The sequence below is a fragment of the Paralichthys olivaceus genome, chromosome 18 (genome assembly GCF_024713975.1).
Source record: "Paralichthys olivaceus isolate ysfri-2021 chromosome 18, ASM2471397v2, whole genome shotgun sequence".
In the NCBI taxonomy this organism is placed as follows: Eukaryota; Metazoa; Chordata; class Actinopteri; order Pleuronectiformes; family Paralichthyidae; genus Paralichthys; species Paralichthys olivaceus.
Window position 1 is genome coordinate 10,942,367 of NC_091110.1, and position 23,549 is coordinate 10,965,915.

Sequence of the window (23,549 nt, forward strand, 5' to 3'; positions counted from 1 at the left end):
GAATGCATGAGACAAAAGAGTTTATATATCAAACATTTATTTCAATGTCTTTCCCGAAGTACAATGACCAGATTCAATAAATAACTTTTATAATTGCCTGTGAACACAATGAGCCTTTGATCCCACAGACACTCTACTCAAGGGACCCACAAACAACTGCCCGCCCACCCCGCTAAGCCCCTCCCCACAAGAGTACCCCATTAGGACTGCCTGAGAACAGCAGCAGCAAGCCTCATATTGGGCTGATGAATATCTCCGCCTTCCAGCGAAGAGAACACCTCTCGCACACTGAAACCCTTTTAAAAGTCTTTCTGAAGATTCAGTATGGTTGCTCGTTATCGCCACCCCTTCCCAACCATTCCACTCACTAATTGAGTCCCATCAGTCCAATATATACACATCTAGATGCCACTACCAGAGAGGGAAGGGGCGACAGGAGAGATGACTCAGATGATTTCAAAACCTGCCTATAACTCATCTTTCTCATCTTGCTCGCTCTCAGCGCCCTCAGGTGGGGGTCCGCCCGCACTGCCATAAAGCTTGCTGATAATGGGTTGAACCACTTCCTCCAGCTCCTTCTTCTTGGCCTGGAAGTCTTCCAGCTCAGCATCTTGGTGTGACTCCATCCACTCAATCTTCTCCTCCACTGCCTTCTCAATGGCTTCCTTATCATCATCAGACAGCTTGCCGCCAAGCTTCTCCTTGTCGCCGATCTGGTTCTTCAGAGAGTAGGCGTAGCTCTCCAGCTCGTTGCGGGCATCGATCCTCTCCTTCAGCCTCTTGTCCTCATCGGCAAAGCGCTCGGCATCGTTCACCATGCGCTCAATGTCCTCAGGTGTCAGACGGTTCTGGTCGTTGGTGATTGTGATCTTGTTCTTGTTGCCTGTGCCCTTGTCTTCAGCGGTGACTCTCAGAATGCCGTTGACATCGATTTCAAAAGTGACTTCAATCTGTGGTACGCCACGAGGGGCAGGAGGGATGCCTGTCAGGTCGAAGGTTCCCAGCAGATGGTTGTCTTTTGTCAGAGGACGCTCACCTGAAGAGAGAGTCAATAATTAATCTTGGGTAGTGTTTTTCTGTCTGCATACAAAGAAAATACAAATATGACTCAGATTTGTTTTACAGTGTAATGTCCAATTCTTACCTTCATAGACCTTAATGGTGACAGTGGGCTGGTTATCAGAGGCTGTAGAGAAGATCTGAGATTTCTTGGTGGGCACCACAGTGTTCCTGGGGATCAGTTTGGTCATGACTCCTCCAACTGTCTCAATACCAAGAGTCAGTGGGCACACATCCAGAAGAACCACATCACCTGCAAGAGAGGACAACATTTAATAAACTGGATACAATTTGAAAGTGTAGTTCAGTGCAAAACTATTATGAGGGTAATGACTTACCAGTGTCCTCCTCTCCAGAGAGCACTCCAGCCTGCACAGCAGCTCCATATGCCACAGCCTCATCAGGGTTGATGCCCCTAGATGGCTCCTTGCCATTGAAGAACTCCTTCACCAGCTGCTGAATTTTGGGGATACGGGTGGAGCCTCCAACCAGGACAATCTCATCGATGTCAGATTTCTTCAGGTCGGAATCTTCCAGCACCTTCTGCACAGGCTTCATGGTGGAACGGAACAGGTCCTGGAAGAACAGAAGACATGATTAATAAGCTTATCAAAAATATTAATAGTTTTAAGTTGTGGTGTAGTCTTTGCATTTAAACAATTGAACTGTTACACAATGAATTACCATGTTCAGCTCTTCAAACTTGGCACGGGTCAGAGTCTCAGAGAAGTCTTCTCCCTCAAAGAAGGACTCGATCTCAATGCGGGCCTGGTGCTGGGCGGACAGCCCCCTCTTTGCCTTCTCAACCTCACGACGCAGCTTCTGCACAGCACGGTTGTCTTTGCGCACATCTTTGCCAGTTTTCTTCTTGTACAGCTTGATGAAGTGCTCCATGACGCGCTGGTCGAAGTCCTCACCTCCCAGGTGAGTGTCACCGTTGGTGGCCACCACTTCAAACACACCATTGTCGATGGTCAAGAGGGAGACATCGAAGGTGCCGCCACCCAGATCGAACACAAGAATGTTCTTCTCGCCATCTCTCTTGTCCAGACCATAAGCAATGGCAGCAGCAGTTCTAAAAGAAACAGTAATGGTTGTTTTTTAATATAAGCAAGAGAGGAAAACATGTTCACCCCATTAAATGAAAAGGTGATTAAATCATTTTCATTGGAGACTTACGGCTCATTGATGATTCTCATGACGATCAGACCAGCGATGGTTCCAGCATCCTTAGTAGCCTGACGCTGGGCATCATTGAAGTATGCAGGGACAGTGACCACAGCGTGTGTGACCTGAGGGCGAAAAAAAAGGAGAAAATAAGACTCAAATATACAATATATTTAAGGACTGGAATGTTCTTTGATGCATTTTTTTGAGCATTTTTCATACCTTCTTGCCCAGGTAAGCCTCAGCAGTCTCCTTCATCTTAGTCAGCACCATGGCAGAGATCTCTTCAGGAGCAAATGACTTCATCTGGCCACCACCAATGTCAACCTGGATATGGGGCTTGGTCTTCTTCTCAGTGACCTAAAGAGAGACAGCCATCAACATTAATATCCAAGTATGTCACTTAACCATTACCCGATGATCTTTTGACCATACAACCATAACTATAGTGAGCAGAGACTGACCTTGAAGGGCAGGTATTTGATGTCCTGCTGCACAGTGGAGTCACCCCAAGTGCGTCCAATCAATCTCTTGGCATCGAAAACCGTGTTCTCGGGGTTAGAGGTCAGCTGGTTCTTAGCGGCATCACCGATCAGACGCTCGCCCTCACTGGTGAAGGCCACGTATGATGGGGTGATGCGGTTACCCTGGTCGTTGGCAATGATCTCCACGCGACCATTCTTGAACACCCCGACACTAAAGGAAGACATTTTAGAGATTAGCGATATTTCATTTAAAACATCTAGTATGAGATTGATTTCTAAAAAAAATTAATTAAACAATCAGCCATGATCACTATTTTCAGAGACTAGGAGTATCTCATTTCAAACATGTATTATTACATTGATTTCTAAAAGAATAAAACAACCATGCCATGATCACTCTTTTCCTCACCATGAGTAGGTCGTGCCCAGGTCGATTCCAACCACGGTCCCCACATTCTCCTTCTTGTCGTCGTCATCGGCAAACACAGTGCCGGTCACCAGCATTACGACCCACAGCAGCTTCATCTCCGCTTCTTTTAAGGCTCGGATCTACAGAGAAACCTGAAGAGAAGCAGAACAATGTAAAAACGTGGCCGTGCTAACGTGACGTGTGCTGTCTGCCTCCCATGTTCACGCCCGCGACCGCTTATGCTAATGCTCCGAGTCATTCACCGGGCTTCAGACCTATGATGGCCGGGACCTCGGCTAATGAATCCCCGCAAAACGTCAAATATTAAGCCTTGGAAGAAAATGAGTAAACTGAATGGACCACCCACTCTTTCTATTGATTGTTAGCACATTTTTCCTCCATCCGCCGGTAGCTAGCTAACCACGTTACAGTGTCTAGCAGGCATGTGAGAGTAAATATTAAGTATTGTTAAAAGTATATTATCTTAATGAATGGAACATTGCAGTCATAGTTACTGTACATCCTGGATAAAAAATACAAGATACACTTTGGTTAAATACACCACTCTGCTCAAATGTTAGCTTAGCTGCCCAGGTGGTGGTGAAGAAACTGCCTTGTAGAAATTATGAAATATTACATTTCCGCATTGTCATATTCACAACAAGAGTATACGTACTTGAACCGCAGTATTATGAGTGAATCCTCGGCCCTGACGCTGCCTCTACGTGTGTTCTCTCGTTGCAAAGCGTGTCTTCTCCTCTCTGTGTGTCTGTACTCTGTTCTCTGTGAAGTGATGCTCTATGATCGGCCGCTCTCTCCATTTATAAGCCGTCACTTCTTCCCCGTCGTGGAGCCGCGCGATTGGCCGAGCGGCTGCTCGTTGGAAGGCGCTGATTGGCTCTCCCCGGTACGCTGGCCGCCGCTGATTCGGTGCACGTCAGGTCGCGGCGACGTCACCGCTTTTGCACCACCGTCGCCTAAGCTGATTGGCTGTCTGTCAGGCCAGCTCCAGGAAGTAGGTTGGTGCAGCGACACGCCATTCAACTGACCGGGCATGGCTGAATGTCTATACTTCACAGATCAGAAGTTACTGCTGCTTTCTTTATTCTTTTTGTGAAAATGAAATTAGGATTCCCACATCTAAGAGGCAGACACGCATTCTCACGCTAATGTCGTTTCGACCTGTGTTGGTTTCACGAGTATTAATGATGACTCACTGCAATGAGAAATGCATTAACCATGTGTAATGTACGTGTGACTAAAAGCAGAATGCATCAGTTGAACTGGATTGACTGGACGTTTCATCAGCGACAGTTTGACAAATAGAGTTTCACTCAAACACTCTCCAGCCAGTGATCACATATAGATTTCACATAAACTGAAATATGTTTGCACATTTTGCACATAAGCAGGTTACAGGTTACATAACACATCAAACATGTCACCTACAATGCACTGCGTTCTGCCATATGGTCTCCTATCTCAAAAAGTCAGAATGGGTCAAGGTTAGCCAAACGTTTGCCAGCGCCGCATCACACAGTCTATACGATCCCCTTGAAATGTGCAGACTTACATTGCTCAAATGTGTGACTGTAAATTAAAGCCAAAACCACTGTGTTTTGTTGTTTAAGGATGTTTCTAGAATAGTCCTTTCTAGAAAATTCCTGAAATTGTTGAGATTTATTTCAGGGCCTCAATTCTGCAGCAAAGCAGGGTGATAAGGAAGACCACTTGTCCCTTAAAAGGAAATTTCGTGAAATAATATTAGGCCAACACATATTTTTCCCAAAAACAAGGCTACATTTATTCTTTTTTTTCATGGTGCTCTTTCTTGGAGGTCACTGAACCATTGCTGTGTCCCTGGCTTACAGATATGAATGTTTTCCAAATACAAATCTGCTAGCCTCTGATACTACAAGTGACTTCAATTTCCCCTGTTGTGCATAGGAGCAGACCAATTGGTGAGAAAAATACATTTTTGATGAGGTTTAAAGAAGAAAGAGGGTATACCCATTTCAGCTGGGTCTGTAGTTGAGGACCTGTGCCTCTCTCCTCCATAGCTTAAGTTTCAGAGGTTAGAATTTTAGTAACAGTTTTGATATATAAATTATTTAGCTTTAAGAATGAGTCATCATTGAGGGAGGACTGAACAGCTTCAACACAACCATATCTGTATTTTTATGCTATTATTTAATGGCTGAAACTGGAACTTTCTTTCTTGCTCAGATATGTTTCTTCTTCCGCAGTTGAGCTGAATATGCAAATAAAGTTTGCACTCTTTGATTTTTCTCTTTCAGTTTTTCCTCGTAGGAGGAGTTATGACACAGCTGAATGAAAGTTTCAGGAAATTATCAAATGCAGAAATGTCTGAGTCCTCAGCATGAATGACAACATTAAGTCCCACAAGACCGGGCTGCTTTACTATTGCCTTCCTTTAGTTGTAGTTAAAAATCTCTTCTGGCAGGTTTTCATGTACAGATATGAAGAGTTTTAATAGATTTATATCTTTGACATACAGTATATGTGTGTTACTATATACAGTATATTCTACAACCAACGACCACAATATTATGTTCAAAAAAAATATTGACATATTTATTGACATATATATATATATATATATATATATTCAAGATTCACAACTTTATTTATCATGTGCACAACAATTACTGCGGCTGCTTACAATCAAATTCTTGTGTCACAGACTCCCTTCTAGCCATGCTCAAAAATATTACAAAAACATAAAAATATACTATATATTACAATATACTAAATAAAAATAAAATGTAATATACAAATAAAATTAAAGTAAAGTATTATATACACACACACATATATATAAATATAAATATGTCAATATTTTTTCAGAACATAATATTGTGTTTTTTATAATACAACTAATCACAGATCGTTTCATTCTTTACTAGTTCTGCACTGCACACATACACATGAACGCAAAATTAAAAAAGAAAGAAATATACATTTTGAGTAGAAAATATAATAAGACAAATTTCTTCGTGCTTCCTCGTTCTTGATTAGATTGGCTGAAGACATTATTATATTTTCCTGAACAAATGACTTCGTTTATTTATCTGCGGATCACGCCCTCTCCTGCGCCCCCCACCGGCAGAGGCCCCAGCAGGCACCGGACTGATGACGTGGTTGGGTCGGTGGAGCAGAGCAGCAGGATGGCCGACCAGAGCAGGCAAATCAAACTCGCTGCAGCCAAGAAAAAGGTAAAAGTCATTTACAACTGGACCGGTTCAGTGCTTACGGTTCCGCTGTGGTTTGCAGGGTTGTGGTGCTGGTGTGTTTTTATTCCGTTTTGTCACCAATCTACTCCCGGTGCAGGGGTGTTGTCATTACACGTCGTCCGACCTCTGCGCGGTCGCTTCTCCCTCCCAGCCTCCCTCCCCCCGGGCTTGCAATGCGCAACAGAGACCGGTGCTTCTTTTGGGCCTCAGCTTGTAGCATGGACTTTCCCAGATTATGAGGACTATTTTTAGTTCGCGGAGGCATTTGCAGCATCCCACGTTGTTTGTCTAGCCAGTGATTGAGTCGTCTTACTCCCGTTGCATATTGGTATGTTTATAACTAACGTAAAATGTAGTTATTAGCAAACCTTGGCGTGCTAACTCAGGCTGGTTAGCAACTTGGCTAACTATCAGTTGGTGATGTGTGAGTGTAAAGACTCAGCAGACGTGTAGCCTTCTGTCTTGTTTCACAGCAGGGCTCAGTTATCAAAGTAAGCAGCTACCAAACATATTATTTCAGTAAATGCTGGTGTTAGCCTTGTAGCACAGTTAGCCGGATAGGATGACGGGGACTGTTTTGACAGCTGACACCCCTCTTCCCTGTCCCGCTGTGAGCTTTAGCTAGGTGTGCTGTGAGGCTAGTCTCAAAGATGGCCTTATCTGCTGTGAAATGTTAGCTTCGGGGAATGTCTCGTCAGCAGTCTGGCCTACAATCGTCCTGACTGAGTGGTCGTGGTGATTGAACCTGACGTTTTGCTGCGATTCAATCTAAAGTGCTTTACAAACCGCAGCGCCAATTGTTTCCCCCCTGTGATTCCCTGTGGTACCCACCGACAGCTGTCACACACAGGCCTCATGGCCAAAGCACAGGGGCCAAACCCACTCAGGCACGAGAAAGTATGTTTCAGATGTCACATGGGCCAACTGCAAATAGAGATCACACTTTGCTACACAGATACCAACTCCATCCTGTTTGGTTTAGAACATTAAACCAGTGAACAAAGTCTTCACAGTGACACTCAATAACTTGCTGGCCGTGGTTGTGCATTCCAGTCAACAAATAAAACCGGATCTGTTGTGTTGCTGGTGTATTGTTAGAGATATCCCCATTCATTTATCTTGACAAGCCCCGACAGTGATCAGAGATGAATGTATGTCTGTTAGGCTGAACATTTGGAAGAACATCCACAGAGTTGAATAATTAAAGGAAAAAATATGGCTTTTATAAATCAGCAAACAGGGGATTTTTCTTGGTGTCGGTCAAGAAGTACTTGGTGCATTCCTGTTAACACTATCATTGTTTCCCCCTCTCATGTGCTGCTCAGCTGAAGGAGTTTCAGCAGAAGAGCTCCCCTGCTAGTGGAGGAGGAGAGAAGGGTGGAGGAGGTGGCGGCGGAGCAGGGGCCAAGAAGAAGAGGAAGGGGAAGGGACTGAACCAGTACGATGCACCCACAACAGATAGAAACTCTCCAATCAACGTAAGTCCTTCCTTCATCATTTGCTTGTCATTCTGACCTTCTGGGTCAAATAACAACCTCTCTTTGTGCTTTACAGCCTGTCTGTGTCCTGGTTATCTCTTGTTTGTCAAACCCAGTGTGAACATGTTAAACTCAGTCTTTTGTTTGCTGTTTACAAAAGACAGGCAAAGGATTAGTACATATTATGTCTTGCACATACAAACTGTATTCCTTCAATTGTCAGTGATTCTAGTCTGATAGATACACAAATGCAGAATAGTTGATCATATTTATAATTTGTTTACTTTAACCCAAATGATTCATAATGGTCTTCTTGGCCATTGATATAAAATGTTGCCGGTTGTGAACTGATTTGGTTGAAATACTATACTATAGTATACTACCATAGTACTGACAACACTGTAGCAGTATTAACATCTAATTTGCTGGCCAGGGGATGGAGTGAAAATAATTTTTAATCCAAAAAGACTAGGACTCTTGGCAAGAAACCGATTGTTTATTCTTGGACCATAACAGTTGCCATTGTCAAGTTATAATGCAAAGGAAGAATGTGGGGGAATATGTTTTGATTTTGTGAGGTAAGTCTTGTGCAGCAAAAGCTACCTGAAGAATATATATATCTTTGTTATAATCACTAACACATAAAAATATACATTTAATGTTTGATAATGGTCAAATAATTAAAAGCATCATTTTGGAAGCAGTGATTGATCACTCATTTGTCTTTAATATGTAAAAAGTACCAGGTAGTAACAGGGCCAGTGGTTGTTTGGGCTGGTGATTTTTGAAAACCACTGGCTGAGTGAGGACACACAGTGAGGCATGTGACTCCAGCACTTTCAAACACAGTAGGTCAGTTTTCCACAGACCATTTCAGTCAGTCAGTCGTTTTCTAACTGAAATCTGGCCCTGTTAGTTTGTGGAACATATTAATGAGAAGCAAGAGATTTGTAGTTGGGATAATACTTCTCCACTAAGAAAACATTTGGGAAAACGATGCACTGTCCCAGAGCTCTTATTGTGATTTAAGTGTTTACATTAGACTTTTTTCTTTTGAATTGAACTGCGATAAAATGCAGCTGTTATTTGTCGACTTCTTGGAGCAGCCCCAGTTTCTCCTCATCACACTCCCTCCTCTCTTCTGGACCTCCTCTTTCGTGTAGCAGCTGCTTTTCTGTGCCTTCCCGTGTCTTAAATCACTTTCTAAATAGTTCCCTCCTCTTTTGCCAATTTTTCACTTTCCACCTTTGTTTCTTCTTTCCTGTAGTTTGACAGTATTCTGAAAGTATTTAGTCAAAGCAATGGAGTAGCCCTACCTCTTTATGGCAACAGTCAGGTGAGACTGTATTTCTCTGTCTCTCTCTCTCTCTCTTCTTTGTTTCCTCCCTGCTTGTTTTATCTGCCTCTGCATCCCTCTGCTGTAAATAGCTGCTCCTTATGTGGTATTTAATATTGCACCTCGCTTCCCCATTCTTACCTTCCTTTTACGTGAAGTGCACTTATTCTATGTCTCATTAAGCATGGTGACGAATTTGAGTGTGAGTTTTTGCATTGGTGCTGTGCTTTTTAAATGCTTGTCAAGAGTGCAATAAAGGTAAAGAAACGTGGAGGATGTGTTATTGAGGTATTGTCGGTGATCACTTGGAGTTCATATTTGAATGTAGAAGTACATTGAAGATGGGCGAGATATGCACAATAGCTAGCAACAGTCTCAGTATGGCTGTGTTATCTGCTTCTGGGTGAATGATGCAGGCATGTATCTTGGAAAACCAGAAATGTGTACACTGTCTTTTCATTTGAACAGTTTTCATGGCTGCTTTTGTGTTTGCTGCTGGTTTTCTTTGCCTTATTTCTATGCACTCATAACTTTTGCTACAAAAGTCAAAGTAACACAAAGATTTGTTATGTATAGTCTGTTTTTGAACGAGCTCAATAGGTAAAACTTGGGCAGCATCAGCTTCCCATTCTCTATTAGCTAGTTAACTCAAAAATAGATACCAACACTACTTGTAGGATAATGTCCTCTCAGTTTGTGGACTATCATGCAATCATTTCATTAAGTAAATGACACAACTGACCTAATCAAACTGGCACCTTAAAGTTTCAGTGCATAGAATTTAGTGGTGAAGTTGCATGTTTCAGTTCAAAAACCCTTGTCATAAAAACTCAAAAGGTATTTAGTTTGTCCAGTCTGGACTACTGTAAAAAAAACATGGGGGCCTCTGTAGAGAAGACCCTCTCCCAATGTAAATATAACGTATTTAAATATAAAGGGGGTAAATAAAACTACAATTTAAATGAAACACAAAAGTGGAAACATAACTACGGTTATATTATATTCAATTTCTGCCAATAAATCCCTTTCACCCAAATCTTACACACTGAACCTTAAAACCAAGTCAGTACAGTAATTAACTTATTTCCCTGCATGCATGTACACGCCTTCATCCTCATTATTGTCTTTCTCTTTTTCCTGGCATGAAACCAGTGTGTGCATTTTTTCTGTTTTATGTGTCACCTCAGAGCTTTGCTGACATGGAGCCCATGGGGTCTTCAGTTCCTCAGCTGCTGGAGGACCCAGGGGGCGAGCCTGGCCGTGGCCCACCTGAGTCTAACGCTGCTGTGCCTAACACTACTAATAACCCTGAGTTTGTCGGTCACAACGCTGACCTGCAGGTGTGTCTCTCACATCAAGTCATTTTGTCTCTGTCTTTTCCTCTCAGATCCCATCTTACTACTGTCACATCTATAATAAGCCTTAACAAGATGACTCTAATGAGTCTGGTCTCATTTGCTGTATTGACTCTAATATAAGAGCCTGATGACATCAATTCATCCAATCCGTGCTTTTGTTTTTGTGGTGATTTTTTTGTGCTTAATGTGCTCATCTATTACACAGATTATTTTTCTCAAATTATATCAATGTCATTTTTATCTTTTCAATCTGTCTCTCTGTAGGACTATCCTGATACCAATGGCAATGAGAGTTTAACAGAAGAAAATAGGTGGGGTACCTGAGTCCTCACTGCTACTCACACCCTTACATCTTTTCATGGAAAAACTCACAACAAATAATACAGCGACACAATTATGCATGTTGTCCATGTTACGTTATGTTTTTGACTAGTTGTAACTGTATTTATAGTCTAGAAATACTGACTTTTTTTTCTACCAAACACTTAACGATGGGTTTATGGATGTTTTGAATTATTGCACCTTAAATGCAATTCTAATTCTGTCTCTGTGTGTGTTGTCCTGCAGACCACTGTCTTCCACAGAGAGCCTGCGGCAGCTCTCACAGCAGCTGAACGGCCTGGTCTCTGAGGTACGATCTCTCATTCTCTCACTCACACATTTCTTTGTCATATTATGTGCATTTGCAACAAGGGTGTGTTGCATCAATTCTCGAGGGGAATTTTCAAATTTGCCAGCTGGTCTGAATGGCCTCAAGTACGCCGACGGCACCAATTGAAGCACAGAGCCAGATTTAATATTTCCTCTGAACTTCGGATTATTGAAGTCAGCAGCAAAACAGAAAGTGTGTTTTTGAAGATTGTTTGTCTTTCAGACACAAGTATCATTTTTAACATGAATATTTACAAGTTAGAAATGAAAACTAACAGTTATGGACTTTAGGATGTCTGTAGGTTCTAACGTCATTAACGTGAGGCTCTGTGTCATTTCAGTCATCTTCTGCATATGTGAATGGAGATTCTGCACCTGCTGTCAATGAGAGAGAACTGGAGGTGAGATGGACATCTAACTCTAAATTTCAATGAACTAAAGACTTACTCTGAGATTTGAAACCCGCAGTAGAAATCAGTCAAGTCACACAATAGTCCCACCATACTGTAGGATTTACAGCAGCAGAGATAAGAGGCAGAATTTTCTGCTGTCCTCTGTTTCAGTTATAACTCATCTTAAAGCTTCTTTCAAGCACAGGTTCATTTTTATCACACTCTGCCTCAATATAAAGTGAAACTAAACTCAAAATCAATATAGTATGACCAAAATGAAGTTCAGCTAGCTGTAGCCGAACTACACAGAGAATGTCACATGTTCTTACCAAGAGCTTCCAAAATTAACGACAGTGTGTAAATCTGTTTTGTCCTTTATACACAGTAACGGGTTAAGTGATCTTTCTGTTCGCTGGCTATAGGAGGGATATAGAAACTTGCCCCTTGCACTATGTAATGTTATTTCACTGACCACACTCATAGTTTGGTCCATTAAAAAGAACTTAAGAGAGACTTTATCTGACAAACTGAGGTCATTTGGATCATGTCCACATTTAGTTAAATAGGTCATTATTAAGGCCCCACTATTTTTAAATGCTTTAACAACCATCATGTCTTTAAGTTATCTGTCACGACTCATTATTAAAAAAACATTTTTGCACCACTCGTAAAAAAGCTATTGTTTACCTCCATGTTAATGATTCACATTTGAATTTTTCGCCTTCCATGTGTTATTTATTTGACTTATGCCACTGCACTTTATCCCTCTCTTGTTTTTTTTGTTTTGTTTTTATTCTTTCCCGGATGCATGTGTGCACGTGATAGAGTCGGAACCAGGAGCTGGCAGCCTCCCTGGAGTCCAGCAGTCTAACAAACTCGCAGCTCAATACCCAGCTAGACCAGCTGGTAAGCAGCAGCTGTGTGTGTGTATTTTCCTGCACGGCTCCGTGATCGGAGTAACGCCATACCTAACCCTTTCACTATATAATGCCATATCAGTGCATGTATTGTATGCATTCTGCTCATCACCTTGAGTAACCTCATGGGATGAAGTCATGCATGTTTTTCATGTTATTTATTTATCTTTCTCTTAGGTTGACATAAACTCATTTAGGACATAAACTGAAATCTTAGGAGCAGATTTGTAATAACCTGATTAAAAATAGTTGGATAAACATACTAACAGCAATAAACTAATATATAAATATCAATAACTAAAAACGCAAATGATCTACAAACCAATCCCTCATCCCTGTCCTCTCTGAGGTCTTTGCTGCCAGAATTTTACTCATGTTTTATAGAATTGTGTTTCACTGCTTGGATGCTGAATGAATGTTGTTGTTTCCCAAACATAAATTTATATCCTATTGATCTGGCAGGCAAAGCAATCTCAGGAGCTCACAGATCAGCTACAAAAGGTAACCAGTACATTATTGTCTGTTAATTCCTGTCCTCATTCCTGTCCAGTCCACTGAATTTTCACTTCCTTCCCAGTCATTCCTCAACCTTTTCTTTTTTTTTTTACAGGAACGAAAAGAATTTGAGCAGAGATTTTCCAAAGAGCAGGGAGCCATGCGGGAGCAATTACAGGTAACAGAGAGAAAAGGAAACCCAACCCTTTTTCAAACAAATTTTTGTAAATTTTATGTTGGGCTTTAATGAAGAACTTCAGTTGACATTTGCTGGACTCAGAACTGTGCTCTGTGTTTGTCTTTCTTTTCCTTAGGTTCACATCCAGACCATTGGAATACTGGTATCAGAGAAATCAGAGCTACAAACAGCACTACAATACACACAACACGCTGCACGGCAGAAAACAGGTGCATTCACTTGAATGAGAATTTTTCATCTGAGCCAGACATTGACCCCTCAGCAGGTAATTAACAGTTTTTGTGTGTGTCTCTCTGTGTAGGTGAGGCAGAGGAGTTGAACAGCCGTCTGCAGGCAACAAAGCAGAGAGTGTCAGAGCTGGAGCGAACGCTCTCTTCTGTCTCAGCACAGCAGAAACAGTTTGAAAAGGTTTGCAGTTAATAGACTCCCTGTAAAGAGAATTCACTTTGATATGAGTAATGCAGATGCCACATATAAGACCAGCTTAACTAACTAACACAATCAGCTACATGAATGTTATACAGAAGCACTTTCCACGCCCTTTGTTTCAGTGATAAATATTATCGGAGATGTTTTTGTCTACATGTCCAAGTGTCGTTTTTTAATACATGTTTTATCTTTTTGTCCCCAGCACAATAAAGAACTTGAAAAGGAGAGAGACAACCTGAGACTAGAGGTGTTTAGAGTAAAGTAAGTCTATTTATCCGATAATTCTTACGGAGACATAATATGATAAGATTTTGATTTTAAAGAAGGCAATTAAAATCCATCAAATTCTACATAGAGGTCCTATTAGAATCTGATATGTAAGAAATTATGAACCATCTGTGCATATGTTTGTATTTGCAGCAATGTGAGTGATGAGTCGAAGCAGCAGACCTCAGAGCTGTCTGAGCAGCTGAAACTGACGTCAAAAGAGAATGGAGCGATGAGGCTGGAAGTGGAAGATCTTCGCAAGAGGCTTGAGATTGCTGACCTCATGCTGCAACAGGTGTGTTACATCAAACCCACACTAAATCTCTTTCCCTTATAGTTAATTTAAAACAAAACAGGGTTTGGGAATAGTTTAAATCCTGCATTCAATTCCAGTGTTTATCCTTTTTATTTCTCTCCAGTTCTCCAGTCAGTCAGATCCAAGCAGTGCCAACCAGCAGGTGCAGTTACTGCTGGATGAGAAACAGCAGCTGGAGACTCAAAATCACCAGGTCTGTGTGCAAAGACCTTTCTCTTACTGAGCACTCATACATTCATGTTGCTTTAACACTCAATGTTATGCTCGCCTGACATTTGGTGTTGGCATGATCGTGTGATTGGTCATCATACAACAAGCCACTCCTCCTGGACACAAAACATATCCAGGCTTTGTGCTAAGGTGCCATGCTAACTGTCATAGTAAAGCATCAGGGAATCAAACTGCTTGTGTTGTTTTCTTCTCCTCAAGCTTTATGTCTTGCTTTCCAATTTTAATTACTTGCATTATGGTTACAAACTGCCATTTTTTATCATCTGAAAATAAACCACCCACAACTATTATGAAATTTGTGTCTGAACCTTTGCCTGCTTATCTTTTACAAACAGGAAGTCTGTTTTGTTTACCTAGTTTCCTCTTTTATGTCTGTTGTAGCTGATGGAGTCGATCGGTCAACTGAAGACAGAGAGGGACTGTTATGCAGAGCAGATCCAGGAAGAGGGCCGTGTATGGAAGGACAAAACAGAACAGCTACTAACCCAGGTTAACACTAACTTGTTGGCTGTAGTTTTGAAAAAAACAGAGACTGCTATGTTCTTTAATGGTCTTTATTTTTGAAGCTAACAAAAGACTTATTAATGTGTGTCACTGTCTTTCCAGGTGTCATTGGTTGCAGAGGAGAGGGACAGAAACATCAACCGAGTCCAAGAGTTGGAGGCCAGCATCATAGAGCTACAAAATGCTGCAGGTATCAGTTTCACTCACTCATCTACTGCTTCTGTCTCCTCAACACTTTTCATTCAACAGCAGGATTAATAGAATTGGTTCTCTGTAAATCTATGAGAAACCTGCACCTGAACGAGGAGCCTGTTACATAAAGGAGAGTACACTTGATAAAAGTGAATAGAGTTTCTTTGATGCTATAAATCAATCAGTATGCTCCAGTCTTTGTCCCTCCACAGTGCTAGATTATACTTATTTTCAGACATTCGGTTTTTGTGTGACAATGTGTCATTTAGCACAAGTTTGAAAGCTGTAACAGTCTAAAACCTGGCAACTTGCAGATGGCACAGCTACCATAGTGACGTTTGTTTCACTGTAGCGAAATTACTAATTTTGAGAACCTCCATCCTTCTTTTCCTCCAGCGCTACTGTCTAAAGAGAGAGAGCTTCAGGGTAATGCAGAGACTCCGTCCTCGGGACCGTCAGAGAGTGAGTTGGCTCTGCAAGAGAGCCTCGACAGACTACAACAAGAGAAACAAGCACTGGCTGCACAGTATCAGGCACAGGTATGCACATCCTTGTTTTCTTCATTCCTAAAAATCGAGATCTATAAACGAATTTCATGTGATCCACATACTGTATCGTAAAAGTTTTAAAGAAATATACTGTACATTTCCCCCCAGCTGAGGGACAACGAGCAGCTGAGCCGCATGTGTGCTGAGCAGGAGACGCGTCTGGGGGAGATGGAGCGGCAGGTGGAAAGCCAAACCCAGGAGGGAGAGGACCGTCGGCGCATGTTGGAGGATGTTCAGTCAGACAAGGCCACTATTAGCCGTGCTCTCACCCAGAACCGGACACTGAAGGACCAGCTGGCTGAGCTTCAGAACGGTTTTGTCAAACTGGTGAGCTGTAAATCTTGCTGTCCATCTGTCCTTTTCTAATGACTTTTATCTGGGCCTCTGCAACAAAGTGTTACACAAATTTGGAAAGTTCAAGACAAGCGTTACCTCAGAGGTTGGGATACTTCTGCCTTCAAGCCAAAATGTCTTTACTTGTACAGACTAATGAGAACATGGAGCTGACCACAGCCATCCAGTCAGAGCAACACGTGAAAAAGGAGCTGGCTCGCAGGATGGGTGAACTGCAAGAGGGACTGCACAATGTCAAGGAGCAGGTATGGTTTAGTTGTCTTTTCTATACACATTCTCTGCCACGTCCATAGAGTTAAAACCAATGCCTTGCCCACATAGTCATTGTCTCTGTCCTCTTGGTCTAATCTCCATCTCCATTCCTCCGCCTCCAGCTGGAATTGAAAAGTCAAGAGACTCAGGGTCTGATGGAGCAGAGGGAACAGCTGGTGGCTCACCTGCAGCAGTACTGTGCCGGCTACCAGACCGTGGCCACCGAGAGGGAACAGCTCCACCGACAGTATCTGCACCAGTGCCAGCTCATGGACCGGCTGCAGCACGATGAAAGCCAAGGCCGTGTGCAGCTGGAGATCAGTCACTGTCAGCTCAAAGAAACGCAGGTGTGTGATTCAGGAATAATAAGTCTCTCAATAATAGAAAAGGGCTTCTCAAATGGTTTAAGTTCAGGCCATGAGGCACAGCATTGAAAATAATCAGTTCAGAGCCAACATAACTTGATTTTCTTGATTTGAATGTGCTGTAAAACCCCTGTTTCTGTCACTGGTAATTCTTTATCATTTTTATGAACAGTTCATTCATTGTTTCTATGACTCCCTGTCTCCCCCTTCAGGACCATTTGGAGCAGTTGGTCAGAGACAATGAGCAGCTGAAGTCTGAAGTGAAGGAACTTCTCAACGGCTCAGCTCTTGCATCATCTCGAGACCAAGGTAAGAATTATCTTTTTGGCATTGTCAAAACTTTTTCCCATTATAATTCTTTGTATGGCTTCCATTTGAAATTCAGTGCCAAAACGTTACCTCTAATGTGAAAGAAAAGAAACAAAAAATTAAAATCTGTCTTTCACAAATAACAAGGACACAGTGTCATTGCTGTAAAGCACCCGACACCTTCTACTATACATCTGCAGGACCAGCAGTACAAGGTCTTTTTTTTTTCTTTAGTGCGAGATCTTTTCATGTGAAAAGTGTATACATTGTTTTCCATTATGAAACAGCCAGGACAAATTAGTTGAAGCATTTGATAGGAAACAAAAAAAAACAGCAGTTTTTAACCTGTTCTCTAGCTACAGTTATGGACAGAAATAATCACTGCAATCTCCTATTAAAAGGTTGGAATCACATGTTTAAGAAATGGGAAACAATATCTATCCAGCTGTAATTTGTCATTATGTCATTAAGGTGATGGAGTGGAAAGCCAGTCCCTGCAAGAGAGTCCAAAGATGTCCTCCTCCATAGTTATCCCAGAAGACTTTGATAGCCAGAAAGAGATGGTAAGGAGGGTGATGAATATTTATGTTATGCAAATATACTTTAAGGATTTATTGGTCCCAGCCAGGGGTCTCTGTGCAGAGTTTGCATGTTGTTCCTGTGTCTGTGTGGATTTTCTCCTGGTACTCCGGCTTCCTCCCAAAGTCCAAACATATTTGTCTCTGTATGTTGTTCCTGCCTCTCGCCCAATGTCAGCTGGGAATGCCTCCAGCTTCCTCCCGTGACCCTCAAAGGATGATTGGTGTATATATAAAGAATATTAAGTTGAACGAGACGAACGTTTTCTTCCTCCCACTGTCCTCATGTCCACTTCCTGTCCACCTGCAGGAGGAGTTCATTCATGGAGCTCTGACTCAGTTGGAGGCAGAGAGGGATGAGGCCAGGAGGCAACTGGAAGAGGAGCACAGGCTCCACATGGCAGCCCGGCACCAGGCCGCTGTGGCCCTCAGCCTTGAACACCAACACCATAGCCACGAAACTGCTCATGACCATAATCATGAGCACGATCACACTCATAGCCAACATAGTCACTGTGAACACAGTCACGAGCATGCAGGTGAGGAAGACTACATGGTTGGTCTGTGTGCAAGTCTAATGATTTCTGGTTATATACATACAGTATATTATTATAATGCCTGCTCTGTGCTGTCCCCGGCTTAGAAGGAGGAGTTCCAGTTGAAGTTCATCAGGCCCTGCAGGTTGCCATGGAGAAGCTTCAGCAGCGTTTCACGTCCCTTATGCAAGAGAAAGTGGACCTGAAGGAGCGGGTGGAAGAGTTGGAGCATCGCTGCATCCAGTTGTCTGGAGAGACCGACACCATAGGTGAGACTGAAAGACAGCACAGTGGTTCAGAAAGGGACTTTCTACATCACCAAACAAGTTAGTGCAATGACGTTCTCTGTATGTCTCTTAAGGGGAGTACATAGCCCTGTACCAGAATCAGCGAGCCATCATGAAGCAGAAACATCAGGAGAAGGAGCATTACATCAGCATGTTGGCCCAGGACAAGGAGGAGATGAAGGTGCTTTAACATTAACTTTTCAGATAATCATCAATGCAGTACAATGAAGTCACACTCGATGTTGGTGTTGAAAAATTTTTCTTCCTGACTAACATTCAAAGACAAAAGGAAGGACGGATGCTGAGGGACGGATCTTGATGTGGTCATTTTCTCTTTTTCATCTCAAAAACTGAAGTTAAATAAGAAGTTTGATCTGCCTTTATTCTTGCAGTCAGCACTTGAACGTCATGAACCCAATTAAAGGTTCGATAACTTTGATGGCCGATTAAACTGGAAAAAAAGAAAATAGCAAGAAAGCAGTCTTGTTCTTTCTCACATTATAAAATAAATCAGCAACAGTAATCGTGTGCAATAGAAGGTTTGTAAATTTCCTCAAAACTGCCTGTTTTCTCCTGTTCGTCGTGTCTTTTCTGTGCACCAGGCGAAGCTGGCAGAGCTGCAGGATCTGGTGATGAGATTGGTGGCGGAAAGGAATGACTGGTATAGCCGCTACGCTGGAGCTGTAGCCGGCACAAGCACGGTGAATCCCGACCTTCTTCCTGTTGGGGAAGATCACGCTCATCCAGAGCATCATGGGCACACGGACATGGAGATTAATGGCGTCGGTGGAGCAGGTAGGCACAGCCAGGATGATGTTCTGTCATACTGCAGACATTTTGTCCTACATCAGTAAATAAACTGTTTTCCATTGATCTCGTGTTTAGAGGAGAGAGTCGGGAGGTTAAATGTGTCCTCTCAAGCCACATGCAGCCAAAAAGCTGAGACATCTTTTCTTAGTCTGCTCCGTTTTGCAGCCAAAGAGAGGGATTCAGATTTAAGCCATTTTAAACATGGCCTCTGGGTTAAATCCGAAGAATTTTCTGTACAGACGCGTGATCACGTTTACAGCACCCCGACACCGTCGTCAGCTCTTATCACCACAAACTCTCCCTGCATCTTTGTTGGTGTCTTCTATGTGCGTCAAGCCTTTTTCACTGGGAGATATTTGTTTTTATCATTGTTGCTGCTGCATTCCTCTGTTAGTCACCGTCTCTAACCTGCTCCGTTTGAGATTGTGACTGGCTCTACCAGTTTCAGGAATGATTGCAATCTTTCTGAATGGGAGAGCAGCTAGAGTGAATAAACATGAGTTAGTCTGGTCTCCAGATTATAATTATTCAGCTTCATATTTGTGCTCTCCCTCTGCAGAAGCCATGGAGGTCGTTCCTCTGTCAGAGCCCACCACAAGCCTGGAAGCCTTCTCCTCCCAGGCGCTTTCGACCAGAGCACCCCAGACCGACTCCAAGCCCCTGGGGCCCAAAGAGGACGGCACAGCGCAACAGATCATGCAGCTGCTCCAGGAGATCCAGAACCCCCAGGGGGCGCTAAGATCACCCCCCTTCCTCGGGGAGAATCCCTGCATCCCCTTCTTCTACCGGCCCGACGAACAGGATGAAGTCAAGATCCTGGTGGTGTGAGGTGTGGGTATGAGAAAGGCGTGAATGTGTGTGTGAGAGATAATGGACATGTCTTGAAGTATGGGGAATATTAAACACCACAGTTTACCATGTTTATATCTAATAGATCATATTCACAAACACTTGGGACACCTTACAGAACAGATCACAGATAGAGGAATGTCTCTGACCCAGTTACAATACAACACCCCCTCTTTGTTCCGCGTGTTGGCACGATTGTGTGCATGGTTAAAAAGAAAGTATTTTCTATTTGCTTGTTTTAGTTTTTTGTTCAATATGCTCTTCCCAGGGAGGAGATCAGTATTCCTAAACGCAATCTGATTACTCTCAGTACCGCAATTTTGAATCCCCAGCCCCTCTCTCGTCCCCCCATCTTTACACATAAGTGCAATAAAGGGGCGGTGTACTCTGTGCCCTCGGCGATACAGTACTTAAAGAGCTGTTGTGAATTAGCCGACTGTTTGTGCAACTTTACTACAAAACTCAGTTTTACACAATTCACTGTACAAAAGCCAAAAAGAGCATCCCGTTTGAATGTAACAGCCTGAACATTTCCCTGTATGTTTGTGTAACATGAAGAGAGGGAGGAGAAGGGTGCAGCACGATGATGTGAGATGTCAGGTGTGGTGGTTGAGTGAGATTTAGGCAAAGTCAACAATAGATCTTAGTGCACATAAAAGCTTTTAAAGTGTAGGCGCTGTTTCAAAATCGAAAGCTACCGTGTTAAGGCCCATTCATGCTGACGGATGCATTCATCTCAAATAATGTAATCGTCAGTGCCCCCGATGTTTTCACTTGAACTATTGGCCACACTGCCCTCTATGATTTCCCCTGTTTCGTATGTATCTGTACGCTTTCAGGATGAAATGAAGGCACAAACAGTTCAGTCTGTTTCCGTATCTTACGTTGAGCATAAATGAGCCTTAACACGATCTGGTTGAGGAAGACAGAGGCAGGTGTTGCAGAATGATGCTGTCCCTAAAAATACCTTTTTGTTTGCCCCTCTATCATTGTCTTTTTCCCTCAGACACTGAAAAACGAGTGGTATGTTGATACAGTGCAATGTGTTAATATATATTTGTGTAGCGTTGATGTTAAACATCTCTGGAGACTGAGAAAACTCATTGTCATATTTTTTTTCTGAGAGGGGGAAATTTAAAGATCCCATGAAGAATTATTGTGGCATTATTTTCTCCATTGTTACTGGAAAAACACAGAAGGACGACTTTCAGATACAGAGCTCGACTGCTGTGTTTTACATAACTGTCGTCTACAAGTCGTTCTACTTCAGGTTATGATGTTGAGGTACAGAATTTGAAGAAGTTACAGGAAGTATAGAGTTACAATCTCAATCCACACTTCCATTACTCAAATCTCATAACTCATTTATTCTTCCTCTTTCTTCCTCATCTTCTGTTTCATGGGGTCTTTAGGTTTCTAAATGAATTAACAATGATAAAGAGCCTGTTCTTTTCTGTTACGTTTATCTCGTATCTCTACACATCAAAGATGAATTAATGCACATCCTTTATAACTGGACTCTCTGTGTGTGTGTGTGTGTGTGTCTGTCTATGTGTGTGTGTGTCAGCGTCTGTTGTTCTTTGTGTGTTGAGCTGTATAAGATTATATAAGTAAGATTGCACTAAAACTGTACAAAGCTTCTCCGTCAGCTCAGTTTCTACCATTGAGCCTCTGCTGAGAAAAGCAGGAATCCTATGATGCGTCGCTGTGTATGCTGATGGTTCCAGCAGAAGCAAATTCATCCAAGTGAAAGCACGTGCATGTGAGAGACCAAGGTGTGTGTGAACAGGAATAGAACATGATGATCATCGTGACATTATTCCCAGACGAATGGGACCAAACTGAATTTGACAAATTTAACTTTTCATCTTTCTCAAAGTAGAGAAGTTACATTGTCCATCGATACTCGAGTAAATCTCCTTGTGGTGTTAAATAAATGAGGAATTAGGGAGGACTCCAACATCTGGACTGACTTTTTCTTTCACCCAACGACACGACAAGTGTTTGGCTTTAAGAGAGAGATGAGATGCCAGAGTTCACAAATGTAGATCAGATCTCTTTCCCTTTATAACTACAGTAATAACCAAGAACGACACCATCGCAGCTTATTGTTTTTAAACCTTGACACAGGCGCCAGTTTTCTTTGCACGATTAAGATGCTCTTACATTTGGACGCCTTGAAGTGTTTGATCCTCTGGTGAGTTTATTTCAAGGTAGAGAACAATCTGATATTGATAACTAAAGATAACACGACAGAAATCTTGAGTGTAGATTAGATCAGTTTAAGGTGAACGGGGGCCGTATACGTATCCCTCTAACCTAATTCACATTACTTTGACAGGTGGTTTCTGACTAGATTTACTTCTTTATTCTTGAACTCAAAAATCCCTCGCTTCTTAGCATTCTGTCCCTTTTTGGTTTTTCTCTTGAAAAGTGCCACAAAATGAATTGTTTTGTTTTTTGATTTTGGGATTGGTGAGACAAAGAGGTAAATAGTTATATAAATATACAATAAAAACCTTTTAGTGGTGTTTCTGGGACTTGTAAATGAAAGGATGAAATTATTACAGATAAAAGTTACTTCCCACTCTTTCTGATTCACTGTTAAATATGTTCCGCGTGATTGAAACAAATAGAAATGAGGAAGCATTTATTGTCTTTACATTGAAAGAGGCAGTGTACATACTGTAACTGTGTAACATATTGTATATTCATTATGCCTGATGTGTGTGTGTGAGTGAGTGTGGAGGGGGGTTTGTCTGCAGCGTGGGCTGTGTGTAAGTACAGAGTCGGGGTGTTGGTGGTTACTGACCAGCTGTGATTTAAAACAAATTTGACTAGAAAATGAAAATCTATTTATTTGAAGTAAGTTAGAATCTGAACTAATCAGTTTTAAAGTCAAATTGAAGCAAGTGTTGGATGGAAATGAAGGATTGTTGTTCAGAGAACTGATTTGTCTGAGGGCGGCTTCACACAGAAGCTTTCTGATTTTTTTCTTTCTTTCCTTGAGTAATAATTTCTCCCCTTCTCCTGAATAAAACTGATTGAGCAACTGAAGCAAAGTCTCTGAATTCTTTATCATTTGTTTATTATTATTCTGCTATGAAACTGCTGTGAACACAATGCTCAAACTGCTTAATTGCATTCAGTCTACATTTATTTTATTATTTCCTATTAAACTAAATAACTATTTACACCTAAAATGTCTTAATAAAAAGTCAGCATCAAGGCAGAACTTGAAAAATGAATTTACCTAATTACAAAAAAAACTGCTGCAGAGTAAAAACACAAGTGATTCACATTTTCTCTATTAAAACTCTCCTCGTGCTTTAGTTTATCAGGTAAGTTACTTCAACTCACTTTAAATGTATTTATCTTCTATAATGGTGAAACCACCAAATCTATAAAAAAAGTACAAGATATTTTTGAATAACTTTTTGCTGAAAGTCCTAGAGACTTGTGCATTTCATGATTAATAAAGGGTGGCCTGCCACACAACCACACCGAATTTCAGCACGTTTC

At 41.9% G+C, this 23,549-nt stretch overlaps 2 protein-coding genes across 6 annotated transcripts; one reads left to right on the forward strand and one right to left on the reverse strand.

The window, feature by feature from the left end:
• Positions 1 to 20: 20 nt before the first annotated feature.
• hspa5 (heat shock protein 5) lies at positions 21 to 3,982 on the reverse strand. Its single transcript, XM_020081857.2, has 9 exons — positions 3,797 to 3,982; positions 3,121 to 3,272; positions 2,691 to 2,922; positions 2,449 to 2,586; positions 2,239 to 2,351; positions 1,744 to 2,134; positions 1,398 to 1,635; positions 1,145 to 1,312; positions 21 to 1,036 (listed from the first exon to the last, which is right to left on the reverse strand). Exons 2-9 carry the CDS (start codon positions 3,234 to 3,236, stop codon positions 468 to 470), a joined length of 1,965 nt encoding a protein of 654 aa, XP_019937416.1. The 5' UTR covers positions 3,237 to 3,272; positions 3,797 to 3,982; the 3' UTR covers positions 21 to 467.
• A 2,197-nt stretch (positions 3,983 to 6,179) lies between these two features.
• golga2 (golgin A2) lies at positions 6,180 to 23,084 on the forward strand. Of its 5 annotated transcripts, XM_069513471.1 has the most exons (28): positions 6,180 to 6,356; positions 7,700 to 7,852; positions 9,120 to 9,188; positions 10,376 to 10,528; positions 10,811 to 10,857; positions 11,114 to 11,177; positions 11,539 to 11,598; positions 12,415 to 12,495; positions 12,969 to 13,007; positions 13,117 to 13,179; positions 13,316 to 13,409; positions 13,502 to 13,608; positions 13,832 to 13,890; positions 14,050 to 14,191; positions 14,316 to 14,405; positions 14,825 to 14,932; positions 15,050 to 15,137; positions 15,536 to 15,678; positions 15,796 to 16,014; positions 16,173 to 16,286; positions 16,416 to 16,640; positions 16,871 to 16,967; positions 17,439 to 17,530; positions 17,856 to 18,084; positions 18,189 to 18,350; positions 18,443 to 18,549; positions 18,971 to 19,163; positions 19,738 to 23,084. In XM_069513471.1, exons 1-28 carry the CDS (start codon positions 6,195 to 6,197, stop codon positions 20,004 to 20,006), a joined length of 3,429 nt encoding a protein of 1,142 aa, XP_069369572.1. In that variant the 5' UTR covers positions 6,180 to 6,194; the 3' UTR covers positions 20,007 to 23,084. The 5 variants fall into 5 exon arrangements, with proteins under 5 accessions (XP_069369572.1, XP_069369573.1, XP_069369574.1 ...); XM_069513472.1 differs by lacking the exon at positions 12,415 to 12,495; XM_069513473.1 differs by lacking the exon at positions 10,376 to 10,528.
• Positions 23,085 to 23,549: the final 465 nt, after the last annotated feature.